Here is a 12,326-nt window from a genome sequence, read left to right as displayed (position 1 = left end):
ATTGCCCATGTCCAAAAATGTATATTTCATTGCTAGTCCATTACCTCTCTGTCAAAAGTTTGGAAGCATGATTCGTTATCAGTCTTCTGGCATAGTAGTTCATTCTTTGATTCTAGCTCTCAAATCTTTCATAGTTGTTTTTATAATGGTGTTGTAGACATTGCATAAATTTTTTCCTGATTCTTTTATTCTCACTCTGTCTTCATTAATTCATACATATTTTCTCATATTTCAGAGGAATCTATACCTTTTGTCACTTTTTTACAATAATACTGTTATATTGACTTATCATAATATGTTCACCCATTGAGAATCAGTAGACATCTCAGTTTCTACTGCAAAAGTTTTACCATTGCCTAACTGTGTGACCTTGGGCAAGTCACTTAACCCCATTGCCTTAAATAAATAAAATTCAAAAAAAGTTTTATCATTGCAAAAAAATAGCTGCTAATGAATATTTTCCTATATGTGAGCCCTTTCCTGCATTCTTTTAGATTTTTCAAGGCAATGGGATTAAGTGGCTTGCCCAAGGTCACATTGCTAGGTAATTATTAAGTGTCTGAGGTCAGATTTGAACTCAGGTATTCCTGACTCCAAGGCCAGTGCTCTATCCATTGCGCCACCTAGCTGCTCCTTCCTGCATTCTTTAAAAAAAAGTTTTTCTTTTTTTCTTTTGGAGTACATGCTTAATAGTGTGTTGTTGGATCAAATGATATACAGAATTTAATTACTTTTTGGTTATAATTCCAAATTGATCTCAAGAATGGTTAGAAAAGTTTATAGTTCCATCACAGTATATTATGGGTCTGTTTTCTTGCAGCTTTTCCAACAGTTATCCTTTTCTCATTTTTTCTTCTTTGCTGATCTCATGAGGTTGAGGGGCAACCTCAAAAGTTTTAAATGTACTCTTCTTCTCTTATTAGTTATCTGAAGCATTTTTATATCATTTTGATAACTTCTTTTTTTGAGAACTGACATTTATATCCTTTCATATCCTTCAGTCAGTTTATCCTGTTCTTATAAATTTAAATAAGTTCTTTATCTTTGATATCAGCCCTTTAATCAGAAAAACTTTTTTCCTTGTTAAGTTTGACTTTTTGTTTTTTATTTATATTATCTTTACTATTTATGTTGTTTCTCTCATTCTACTTATTTTACTCTACATCAGTTTATATAAACTTGTCCTCTGCATTTCTGAATGCTTCATATTGGTTGGTTCTTGTGGTACAGAAACTCTTATATTCATGAATAACTTGATTGCCTGTTGGTATGACTTATAGACTTTTCTTATTCCTCTACTTGAGCCTAAGTATAATTCTGTGATGTTCATATAACACATCTGCATTCTTTTCTACAGGCCTTCACTACATATAATTGAGTGATTATGGTAGTTTTTTCAACTTGTTTTGCCGTTTTGGTGTTTTCAGCTTTTCAAGCAGGTCTGACCAACAGTACTTCCTCTAATGAAGAAACTCTACGGAAAGTAGAAAGAGGCTCCCGCATTGTCACTGTTGTGCCACAGGATACAAAGCTCATATTACAGGTCAGCTTATTTTTTCTAAGTAATTTTTCCTAATTTTTCTAGGTAATTTTTTCTGAGTATTTTTTGATACCAGATTTGCCCTTAAGATTTCTTCTGTGAGAAGTCATCCAAGGTATTTATTAAAAGCCTGTCTTTGTGTCTTCTCTGTTGAACAGTGTAGACAAAATTCCTGCCCACTAGGAACTTTGTTAACAAGCTCTCCTTTTACTGTAGCAAAGTAAGAGGCAAGAAGAAAGTTATTATTAAAAGATAGTTTAATGCTGAGCCGCTACTTTGTTTACAAGTTTGTGCTAGCAGTTATGCCAGTTTTCTTTGAATTGGGGTGCTATTTATTTGTCTGCTTTTTTTAGACATAACATTTAATATATCATTTATCTTATTGTATTAAAGATGCCAAGGGGAAACTTAGAAGTTGTCTATCATCAAGCCTTGGTTTTAGCTCAGATTCGGAAGTGGTTAGACAGGTGAGTGCCATATATGGTTTTGCCTTTTTTTTTTATTGACATTAGGAAAATTTTCAAGACTGAAAGAAAAATAACCTTTGGACAGCACTGAGAATTCTTTCTGTCTTATTATTCCTTTCCCTACAACATCTTATAAGAAAACCAATGAACTCTGGAATTTTTATATATATATATATATATTTTTTTTTTTTCATATTTTTGTATATAGGAGATAAACTACTTGTAAATTTTTTATAATCATGAAAGCATACCATTCCAGTGAAATGAATTTTTCTGAAATATGTATTTTCCATCCTTTTTTTTTAATCTTACCACAGACTTATGTTTAAAGAAGCATTTGAATGTATGAGAAAGCTGAGAATTAATCTAAATCTAATTCATGACCATAACCCACAGGTAAATCTCTAATATTTTCATATATACATTCTTCAAATCACATAAAGGAATAAATGACTTCTATCCTACACTTAAGTCTTCCATCTTGAAACAAAAAAATTAAGGTTGAAATGAGAGAAGAAAAACAAAGGGGAAAATTTTCATAGTTAAAACTGACCAAGAATACAATTGTTTTAAAATTATACATTTCAAAAAAAAAAGGAAAAAATTATATATTTATGTATTATTTTCTCATTTCAAGGCCAAAAGCGAATTAACTCTAAACATGTCTTCCTTTTGTTTATTTGATAAACTGAAATCATTTCTTATTTTTTTTTGGTCAGGCATTTCTTGAAAATGTGGAAACCTTTGTAAAGCAGATTGATTCTGTAAATCATATCAACTTGTTTTTCACAGAATTGAAGTAAGTGTCTGGAGATTTTGGGGGAGACCCTCATTCCTTAAACCTTTTTACTAGTAAGAATACTTCCTAAAAGAGATGTTTTTTGGGGGGGATATCTCTTAAGCGGGGAACTCAGACATAATGATTTTTATGGTTCCTTAGAAGATTTCTAAGAGTCTATGATTCTCTTTGAACAATGATTAGGAATTGAAAAAAATTTGAATGACTTCTTTTGGTGACATGAATAACCTGCTAGAATTTGCATCTGGAATTTGCATCTAGGATTTGTATGGAGGCAAATCATCATTTGATAGAGACAAACTAGATTCTTTTTAACTCTTTAGAACCATACTGTTGATCCTTGTAACTTTTTTCATTGTTTTACTTAGGCACATTTGGGTGTAAATATCTGTATTCATGAGGTGGGGTTCTACTGTATGTATATATTCACATATCTACACACACACACACACACACACATATACACATATATTAATACTCTATATATACATATATTTTTTTTTTCTTTTAGGGAAGAAGACATTACCAAGACTATGTATCCTCCTCCAGTTGCCAGCAATATCCAAATAACCAGAGGTCCTGATGGTAAAAAAATAGATCTTATCTGTGATGCCATGAGAGTAGCCATGGAAAACATAAATCCTCACAAGTAAGTACAGTATATGCGTAGAGAAATTATAAAATAGCAAAATTATACTTGCATAACTTTAATGTTCATCAAAATTAGAAGTTACTTTTGTGTTTTGTGTATATAACCAGTTGTCACTTTACCTAAATTTGCATTATACAAATTCAAGTACCTGGCAGGAAAGCCACAGGACCTTGGCCCAGTTGCAACCCCACACCAAAGGTTCTCCACTCCAAGCTCTAAAGCTGCTTTGGGAGGAGGTGCCAGACACTGAATCCAGACTGCAAAGCCATGTAGGGAATAGGGGCCACATGGAGCCCAGGAGGGAAGGAGAGGTCTGTAGAAAGTGAGAACCATCTCTATACCCTAGAATCTAATTCAGAGTTTACATTTATTGAATTTTACCATAAGAGGAAATGTAGTAATTATAGAAAGGATCTTTGGCTTATAATCAAGAGTTCTGAGTCTGACTCTTAACATCCAACATTAACTCAACTTCTCAGAGCCTAATTTGAAGAATGGGGGAATAATACTTACTTTAATACTTACTTTGTCTATATCAAAAAATTGTTACATCATTTTTAAAAACTTCAAAGCATTATATGAATAAAAGATGATTTTATTCCTCCACTGAGAATATTTTCTCATATATAAATTTAAATGATATCATATTTTCTCATATATAAATTTAAATATTATATTGATATATTTATCAACTTCAGATTTTGTTCTTAAAATCTAAAAATAAAAACAGTAAAACAGGATCATTTATTTTGGAAATTTTCTGTTCTGAGCAAATCCTTTACAATTAGCAAATGCTTAGTGAATAATTCTTATATGTTAGGTTTCATGGGAAATACAGAGGAGTATAAATCATCATCAAGATATTTGAAAATCTAATATATTGTAAAATAATACTTATGAATAGGTGAATAACGATTCAAGGTAATGGTACAAGACATATTACCAGATAGCATATGATTAATTGCCAAATGAAATGATGCAAATAACATCCTATAAGATCATTGTGTAATTAAGTGACCCATAAAATTTTCCCAAGATGTATAGACCTTGACCTGAGGTAAAGAACTTAGATAACCATAGAGGAAATAGAAAGGTATTTTTGAAGAGAAGTATGAGCAAAGAGATGAATAGTCCAGAAAGAACTTGACTTCTTGACTAACCTAGTAGAAGTACATAAAGGACAAGGAAAAATGGGGGAAACATAGGCTAAATAGGTTACGGTGACTTTAAGGGATATTACCCAATTAGGGAGTTTGGAATTCACCAGTAGTTGTGGGGTAAAGTGGAAACTATTTGAACAGTTTGAGAAGCTTATACAAAATAGCATTTCAGGATGTTCATTATAGTAATAGTTATTCAAGATAAATTAAAGGAGGAACTGTGTATTGTTAGAGTGATATGAAACTTTTTATTGCATTTTATTTGTTGTTTCTCATAAGTAAAAAAATAATATTGAGGATTTATTCCTATGAACAACTTTCAGAGTATGTAATGGACATACCAGATCCACTCCAAAATATTGATCTGAACATTTGATAGTATTAGACAATGTTATTTGCAGTGTATAATGGTAACTCTAACTTAATCAGTGATTCTGAAGTTCTTTCTGAATCATCAAAAATGTTTAAAATTATTTTCATGGTTTTAGTGTCAATCATATATTATGTCTAGGTCTTTGAAAATTAGTGATCTTGTATATGACCTCAGTTACTTAAGATCCTAGTCACCTATTTAAATAATAAGGTTAAGCCTTAATGGATGTGTTATAAAACACCCTAATCGTTATTGACTATAGATAAAATGATTTTATCAAAGGCAAACTTTTAAAACTATTATTGCAATATCATATATTAAAAAAGGAACAAAAGTAAAATTTTTCTAAGTAAAACTTAAATGAAGTCTCTAGTAATACTAATTAATACGAGAACATGCTTTTCATTATTTTTTCCTCTTTTCATTCAGGTACTGCTTATGTATACTGACATCTCACATTAAAAAGACCAAACCAGAACTGGAAATTGTCTTGCAGAAGGTCCATGAGCTTCAGGGTACAATTACAATTGCATCTTTGATTTACTACAAATCTTTCTGGGTAGCTCTACCAATGGCACAAGAAAAAAACTAAAATTATTTTTAAATAACAAAGTAAATCATCATGGTATAATCTTTGCATATGGGAAGGAATTGGGTAGGGAAGGGGGGGAGAGGGCAGAGGTAGTGCTGCATGTTTTATGCAAAAAGTCAGAAAAGTTTATATTCAAATATTGTCAACTCTGTCAAAATATGATACTACTTTACTGCTCAAAATACAGGCTGTACTTATCTCCAAATCTGTCTTGTATAAAATCCTACTGTGATTGATACTTTTTTTGTTGCTTTTCTGAGTATACTTGTATACATTTTTTTCTTCAATGAGATTTTCTTTTAGGAGGATGGTTGGTATAGTAACAGATTAGTATAAAACTTAGTATAGACCTAAGATAATCATTATCTTTTGCTTTGTTGACTTGTGTATTTTTAAATAATTATAGGAAATACTCCATCTTCTCCTGATGCTGTGAGTGCAGAGGAAGCCTTAAAATACTTACTGCTTTTGGTGGATGTTAATGAATTGTATGACCATTCTTTAGGGACATATGACTTTGACTTGGTGCTCATGGTAGCTGAGAAGTCACAGAAGGTATGAATAATATCAGTTTTTGCTTGTTATATCTTTTTTTTGCAAGGTGAATGGGCTTAAGTGGCTTGCCCAAGGCCACACAGCTAGGTAATTATTAAGTATCTGAGACCAGATTTGAACCCAGGTACTCCTGACTCCAAGGCCAGTGCTTTATATACTATGCCACCTAGCCGCCCCTTGCTATATCTTTTTATCCTTATTACCTTGATAGTGGAAGTTGAAATTTCATTTCAAAAAATTAGTAGAAACCACAAAGTTCAAGAACCTTTTCAAAATAATAGGTAAAATATTTTTCATGCTAAGTAAACCTAGCATGTTTTATGCCTTTCTAGAAAAATGGAAAGGACTATGTTTTACTTTGATTAAAATTATGGTTTCTTTTAAAGTTAATGTTTCTGATTGCTGAAGTACTTTTTGATTTTGTATATGAGTCAAGACCCTGAAGAATATAATTTACTCCCATCTTAATAACTTCTTCAAAGCACATGATAGAAATGCTCATCTTCTTTTTCCCAAGTTAGGTATGAATGACCCATTTAAATTGAGTCTGTTGTGCCAGAGGGGACCTAAATGAATTGCCCAGTAGCTTAGCATGGTAGAGTGGCATCACAGAATCTAAGAACTGGAAGGGAAACTACAGGAATCATCACTGGTGACTTCCAACAGTTAATTAAAGGGAGGGACCCTCCCCACGCACTCTTCGGCAGCAGACAACTTTGTTAGGAAGTATCTAAAGCTTACATGTTCGTCCTCTCTGCTACTTGTAGCCACAGCAATCATAACCATCAGTAAAGTAGCTGTTGAATACACAGCGGATACTGAGATGAAAAGGAATCGCTTCTATCCTCAGAGTTTACATTCGACTGAACAAGATTGATTCCTCATCTGTATCACTGTCTTTAAATATTTAAAAGTAACCATCCTGTCTTTTCTCTGGAGTTATTATCCTCTTCTCCTTTAACTAGTCTCCAGCTCTCCCAACATGCTGCTTGCCCTCTTCTGAACATGCTTTGCCTTTTCTGTGTCTTTCCTAAAACACATTGCCCAGAAATAAACAATTGTCACTTGACTGAAATAGTATCTGGTGAAACTAGTCATTGCCTGCCTCATACTAGACATCCTAGACCTTTTTTAATGCAGCATAGGATAGTAATAAATATTTTTAGCTAAGCAGAAAAATGGCTCAAGCTAAGGACTTGAAGTTAAAGAAGATCTGAGTTCAGATTCTGCCATAGGTACTTGCTCACTCTGTAACCCTAAGTAAGTTATTTAACCTCTTTTGACCTCAGTTTCCCCATCTGTAAAATGGAGTTAATAATAGTACCTATCTCACAGGGTCATTGTGTGGATTAAAATGAGTTAACATCCATAAAGTTCTTTGAATACCTTAAAATATCGTATAAATATCATCATTAACGACCATGTCACCCCTATTGCCTTGTGATGAGCTTGTGGTCTACTAAAACCTTTCAATCTTTTTCACACAGTCTGTTTTTTATCTTCACCTTTGTCGTCCTCCTGCTTTTTGTGAAGCTAAAATTTTCAATTCATTTATAGAACTTTATATTTATACAAGTTGAATTCCTTCTTACTCAGTTCAGCTCATTAGTCTACCCTATGTAATTTTTTGGGATCTAGTTTTTGTCATCTGATAAGCCATCTCTCTAAGCTTCTTGTCTTGTTCAAATTTGACAGGTGGTCCACATCTACATTATGAATAAAAAATAGGGAATAGCATTGAACCATACATCAGTTCTTTGGGATTCCACTAGTTAGCTTTCTCCAAGTTGTCAGTGATCCATTAGTGACAGCACTTTGGATCTTTTCATTTAATCAGGCAAGGTGACCTTGATGAGAGGGTCCTTAAAGGCTCATCAGGTTTAGGACTAATTTAGAGATTACAGAATTTAATTCAAACTCATTTTGCATATAAGGGAATTGGGGAAAAGATTTAATTACTTTAGATAAGAGCATACAAGTTCTACAAAACAGAACCAGAGTTTTAACCCAGATCCTAAATGATATATTTATTGGAAAGAGTTTTGGACTTGGAGTCAAGAGAAGTCTGAGTTTAAATCTTGTCACAGGTATGAGCAAGTCATCAGCCTCAGTTTCTTCATCTGCAGAATGTGAGTAATAATAGCATTTAACCTAGAATTGTTAAGAGACAAGCAATATACAAGGCACTTTGTAAACTGTTAAGAGCTTTGTTCATGTTAGCTATTTTATTGTTATTTTTATACTCTAAAATCTATGATTTTATTGTTATTTTTATACTCTAAAATCTATGCTCTTTCCACTAAAGCTTACTGATCTTTTTGTAAATCTGCTTTAGCTCCCTCTGGTTTTAGAGATTGACAGTAAAAACAATTAATGAATCCTAAATCTTTTAAATTTGCATTATATACATAGTATATATAAATTCAGTTTATTTCCTATGTAACATCATATATAATATTTGAAAATAAAGGAAATATAGTGAGAGAAATCTATTTCTAATACTGTTTAGTAGAGAACTTTGATATTAGTTTATAAAATTAAAGCATGAGAATGAGTAGATGAGGTGAAATTTTAGTTGAATATTAAAATGTATTGTTCCACATGAAAAACAAAACTGTTTTAGGTTTTTGAAGAATTTCACATAAATTGACTTGTATTATTTGATATTCAAGGGAAATGAATATAACATTGTTGTTTGGTTCTTTAGGATCCCAAAGAATATCTTCCATTTCTAAACACACTTAGAAAGATGGAAACCAATTATCAACGATACACAATAGATAAACACTTGAAACGATATGAAAAAGCTATTGGCCATCTCAGTAAATGTGGTAAGTCCATGATAATATTTGTTATGTTTCTTATTCAGTTCTTTAAAGGTAGCATTGATAAAAAAAAAAAATTCAATGTAGATAATAATTTCTCCTATCTAAAATCTGTATTATTTACTGTAACTGCACATCTTACTTTAATCAGCTATCATTCCATTTTTGTTTTAAAAATTGAATATTTAAAATTAATTAGGGAATGTGAATGCTTAAATTTTTTAACTAGAAACTTACTTATTAATAAAAATAATGAAATTAACATACGAAGTAAGAAATATTTATGCATAAAGTCATCAAGATTATTATACTGTACTTCTTTCAAATATTGAGCAATTAACAAAAGATAATAGGCAAAAATTAAATGTATTTTCTATCTACCTAATATTTCTTAAGTATCATAGCTCTGTTGTCTTTTGAAAATATAATTGTAGTTTGGCATCAGAGCATCTTAACAGTTTATAGCCACGAAATCATTTGTGATGAGAACCTGTGCTAGAATGATATCAGTGTCCATAGAAATGTTGCAGAGGTAGAATCAATAGGACCTAACAACATAATTGGATTCTCATTTTAAAATTTTTTATGTAAATTTTATAGCCCAAAACAGACCATCAAATATGCATACCAAGTAAGGCATTAAAGACAATTAATTAGCACTACAGAAACAAATAAAGTAACAGAAAGTAAACATGTTTGTTCATTCTCTCTCCCTTTCAATTCTAATTTCTAAGGTTTCCAAATCTGAGGTTTCACTTCCTTTGGCTTTCTTCCTTTTTATATATTTGTATCTGTGTGTATATGTACATATTTGTGATGAGCGTGTATTCACTTCTGGTTTTTACTCATTTTGCTTTGCAGTCTTTTATATAGGTCTTTCCAGGTTTTTTGTATACGTAGTTCCTTTTTTTTTAAATCAACATTTACAATACTGACTAAATTTTTTAGCCATTTTGTTATGCATAGTAGACTATTTGCAAATTTTTTATCACTATAAATGATATAGCTTAATGAATATTTTTGTACAGCTATAAATACCCTTTTTTTTTACTGATGGGTTCATTTTATGGTATTTTTAGAAGAAAGTTCTAGTATGGAAATTTCAATTCTTTGCCACTATGAAAATAGCTGTAAAGCAAAGTTTTAATGGCTTAGCTGCATTAAGACTTTCAAGACAGCTTGTATATACGTGTATGTGTGTTTGTGTGTGTATATATGATATATATTATATACATATATATCATATATATGAATATACAAGTATATGGTAATTGAAGTTCTTGTTATGTTCACCCATACACATTGAATTTACTATCTTGAAATCTTAAGATAGATGAGCCATTTATTTTTTTTTATTTTCTATTTGTTTATTTATTTTTAGGTTTTGCAAGGCAAATGGGGTTAAGTGGCTTGCCCAAGGCCACACAGCTAGGTAATTATTAAGTGTCTGAGACCAGATTTGAATTCAGGTACTCCTGACTCCAAGGCCGGTGCTTTATCCACTATGCCACCTAGCTGCCCCATTATCCACTAACGCCACCTTGCCTCCCCTAGATCTGCCATTTATGAAGGAAACTTTTATCCCAATAAAATGACTAAGTTACAAAAGGGGCAGATTTCAGTTCAACATAAGCAAGAATGATCTAGTAAATAGCTTTCCAACAGACTATCATTGAAGATAGTGACAGATGCTAGAACTCCATTTATCTCTCAAGAGTTTTAAATGAAATCTCTCACTATTTGGACAGTTTTGAAATGGATAATTTCTTGCATCCCTTCTAATTACAAATTCTATGTTTTAACTAATTCTATTTGCATAGGACCTGAGTATTTTCCAGAATGTTTAAATTTGATAAAGGACAAAAACTTATATAATGAAGCTCTGAAATTGTACCCATCAAGTTCTCAACAGTACAAGGTAGGTGATTTTGTTATTCCAAGTTTTTGAACTATTTAGGCATATTATCATGCTAAATAAATAATTGGTTAAAAAATTTTTATAGGTATAGATATACATACACACTGTATATGTGTGTGTGTGTGTGTGTGTGTGTGTGTGTGTGTGTGTGTGTGTGTGTGAGAGGGAGGGAGGGAGGGAGGGGGAGAGAGAGAGAGACAGACAGACAGACAGACACTAAGCCAACCTGTACTGCGGCAGTTTTATTGATGCTGGATTTTTTAGTCTAATTTTCCCTTAAATTCTCTTCAGGATATCAGTAACCTTTATGGAGAACATCTGAAGCAAAAGAATCTTTTTGAACAAGCAGGATTGGTATTTGCACGCTCTGGTGCCTATGAGAAAGCTCTGGATGCTTTTGTAACCAGTAGCAACTGGCAGCATGCCTTCTGCATGGCAGCTCAACTGAACTATACCAAAGACCAGTTGGCTAGTATGGGCAGAACTCTGTCAGGTAAGACTTGATATTTATTTTACCAGTTCTGCATAAATCTGCTCTTTTTGTTATTTCTTTGACACATTTGTACAATCTAACTTTAATATGCCACATTTTTAGTAATTTTTAAGTAATTTACACAGCTGTTAATTAGGATTGGGAGTGGTAGAATACCTAAAACTAATGGTTCCAACAGGGCTAGTTTCTAATTTGGGGGTAAGAAGGCAGTAGATTATGGAGTAAATAGGAAAGGTTCAGAATAAACAGGTTAAGAATTGGCCTATTAGCAATACAAAAATGGGAGGATAGTAATACTCTTGTATTAGTTTAGTATACTAATTGTAAATGGAGCCAGAGAGCTTTAGGGAAACCTGATTTATAGCAGAGAGATCTTTTCAACTCACTGTTTCTATCCATAACATTCTGGTTGAAAAACACTTGTCATGGTCATACAGTAAACTGATATTTGAGTAGTGCAGAAATATATTTTAAAATTCTTAGGGTTTGGTGAGGCATTCAGAGTAAGAGATTTGCCAAGGGTCACACAGCTAGCAAATGCTAAATGTCTGAGACTGGATTTGAAATCAGAGTCATCCAGCTACCTTAGTAGTATAGAACTGTAATCCGAAGACCAATTGTACAGGTCCAAATGATTTAGAGAATTCATTTTTTTTTTCCCCCACATCTTAGTCTTGTCATATCTGGAAGAAGCAGTTTTCCTTAGACTATATGTAGAAAAGAGTTAATTTACAGGCACCATAGAGGTATGTACCTTAAGAGGCAGCTTGAATTGGTTTCTGGTGGTAGCCAGTAATCTTTTTCCCCAAAGGGATAGAGACATCATTGGGCCATGGTTTCCTTGTGGAAGAAGTTAGAGATACTGACTTGCTTTTCTTTGGCGTCTACAATAGAGTTATGCATCTTCCCTCTCCCCCTACTGAAAATCCCTCTGGGTTCTGCCTGGGTCCTG

The 12,326-nt window shown here is 32.4% G+C and overlaps 1 protein-coding gene across 2 annotated transcripts in view; it reads left to right on the top strand.

Moving 5' to 3' along the window:
* The window catches only part of ELP1 (elongator acetyltransferase complex subunit 1), a 90,940-nt gene that overhangs the window by 60,069 nt on the left and 18,545 nt on the right, over nucleotides 1-12,326 (top strand). For both annotated transcript variants that reach the window (XM_074196752.1, XM_074196750.1), the window contains 10 exons: nucleotides 1,428-1,543; nucleotides 1,934-2,007; nucleotides 2,325-2,403; nucleotides 2,727-2,806; nucleotides 3,318-3,455; nucleotides 5,421-5,506; nucleotides 5,990-6,138; nucleotides 8,846-8,969; nucleotides 10,784-10,881; nucleotides 11,173-11,374. In XM_074196752.1, the coding sequence (XP_074052853.1) occupies nucleotides 1,428-1,543; nucleotides 1,934-2,007; nucleotides 2,325-2,403; nucleotides 2,727-2,806; nucleotides 3,318-3,455; nucleotides 5,421-5,506; nucleotides 5,990-6,138; nucleotides 8,846-8,969; nucleotides 10,784-10,881; nucleotides 11,173-11,374 (1,146 nt within the window). The remainder of the gene's footprint in view (nucleotides 1-1,427; nucleotides 1,544-1,933; nucleotides 2,008-2,324; nucleotides 2,404-2,726; nucleotides 2,807-3,317; nucleotides 3,456-5,420; nucleotides 5,507-5,989; nucleotides 6,139-8,845; nucleotides 8,970-10,783; nucleotides 10,882-11,172; nucleotides 11,375-12,326) is intronic.

This window comes from Macrotis lagotis, chromosome 8 (genome assembly GCF_037893015.1).
Source record: "Macrotis lagotis isolate mMagLag1 chromosome 8, bilby.v1.9.chrom.fasta, whole genome shotgun sequence".
Lineage (NCBI taxonomy): Eukaryota > Metazoa > Chordata > Mammalia > Peramelemorphia > Peramelidae > Macrotis > Macrotis lagotis.
The sequence above is the reverse complement of the archived record's forward strand: the minus strand, read 5'-3'. Positions and strand labels throughout refer to the sequence as shown.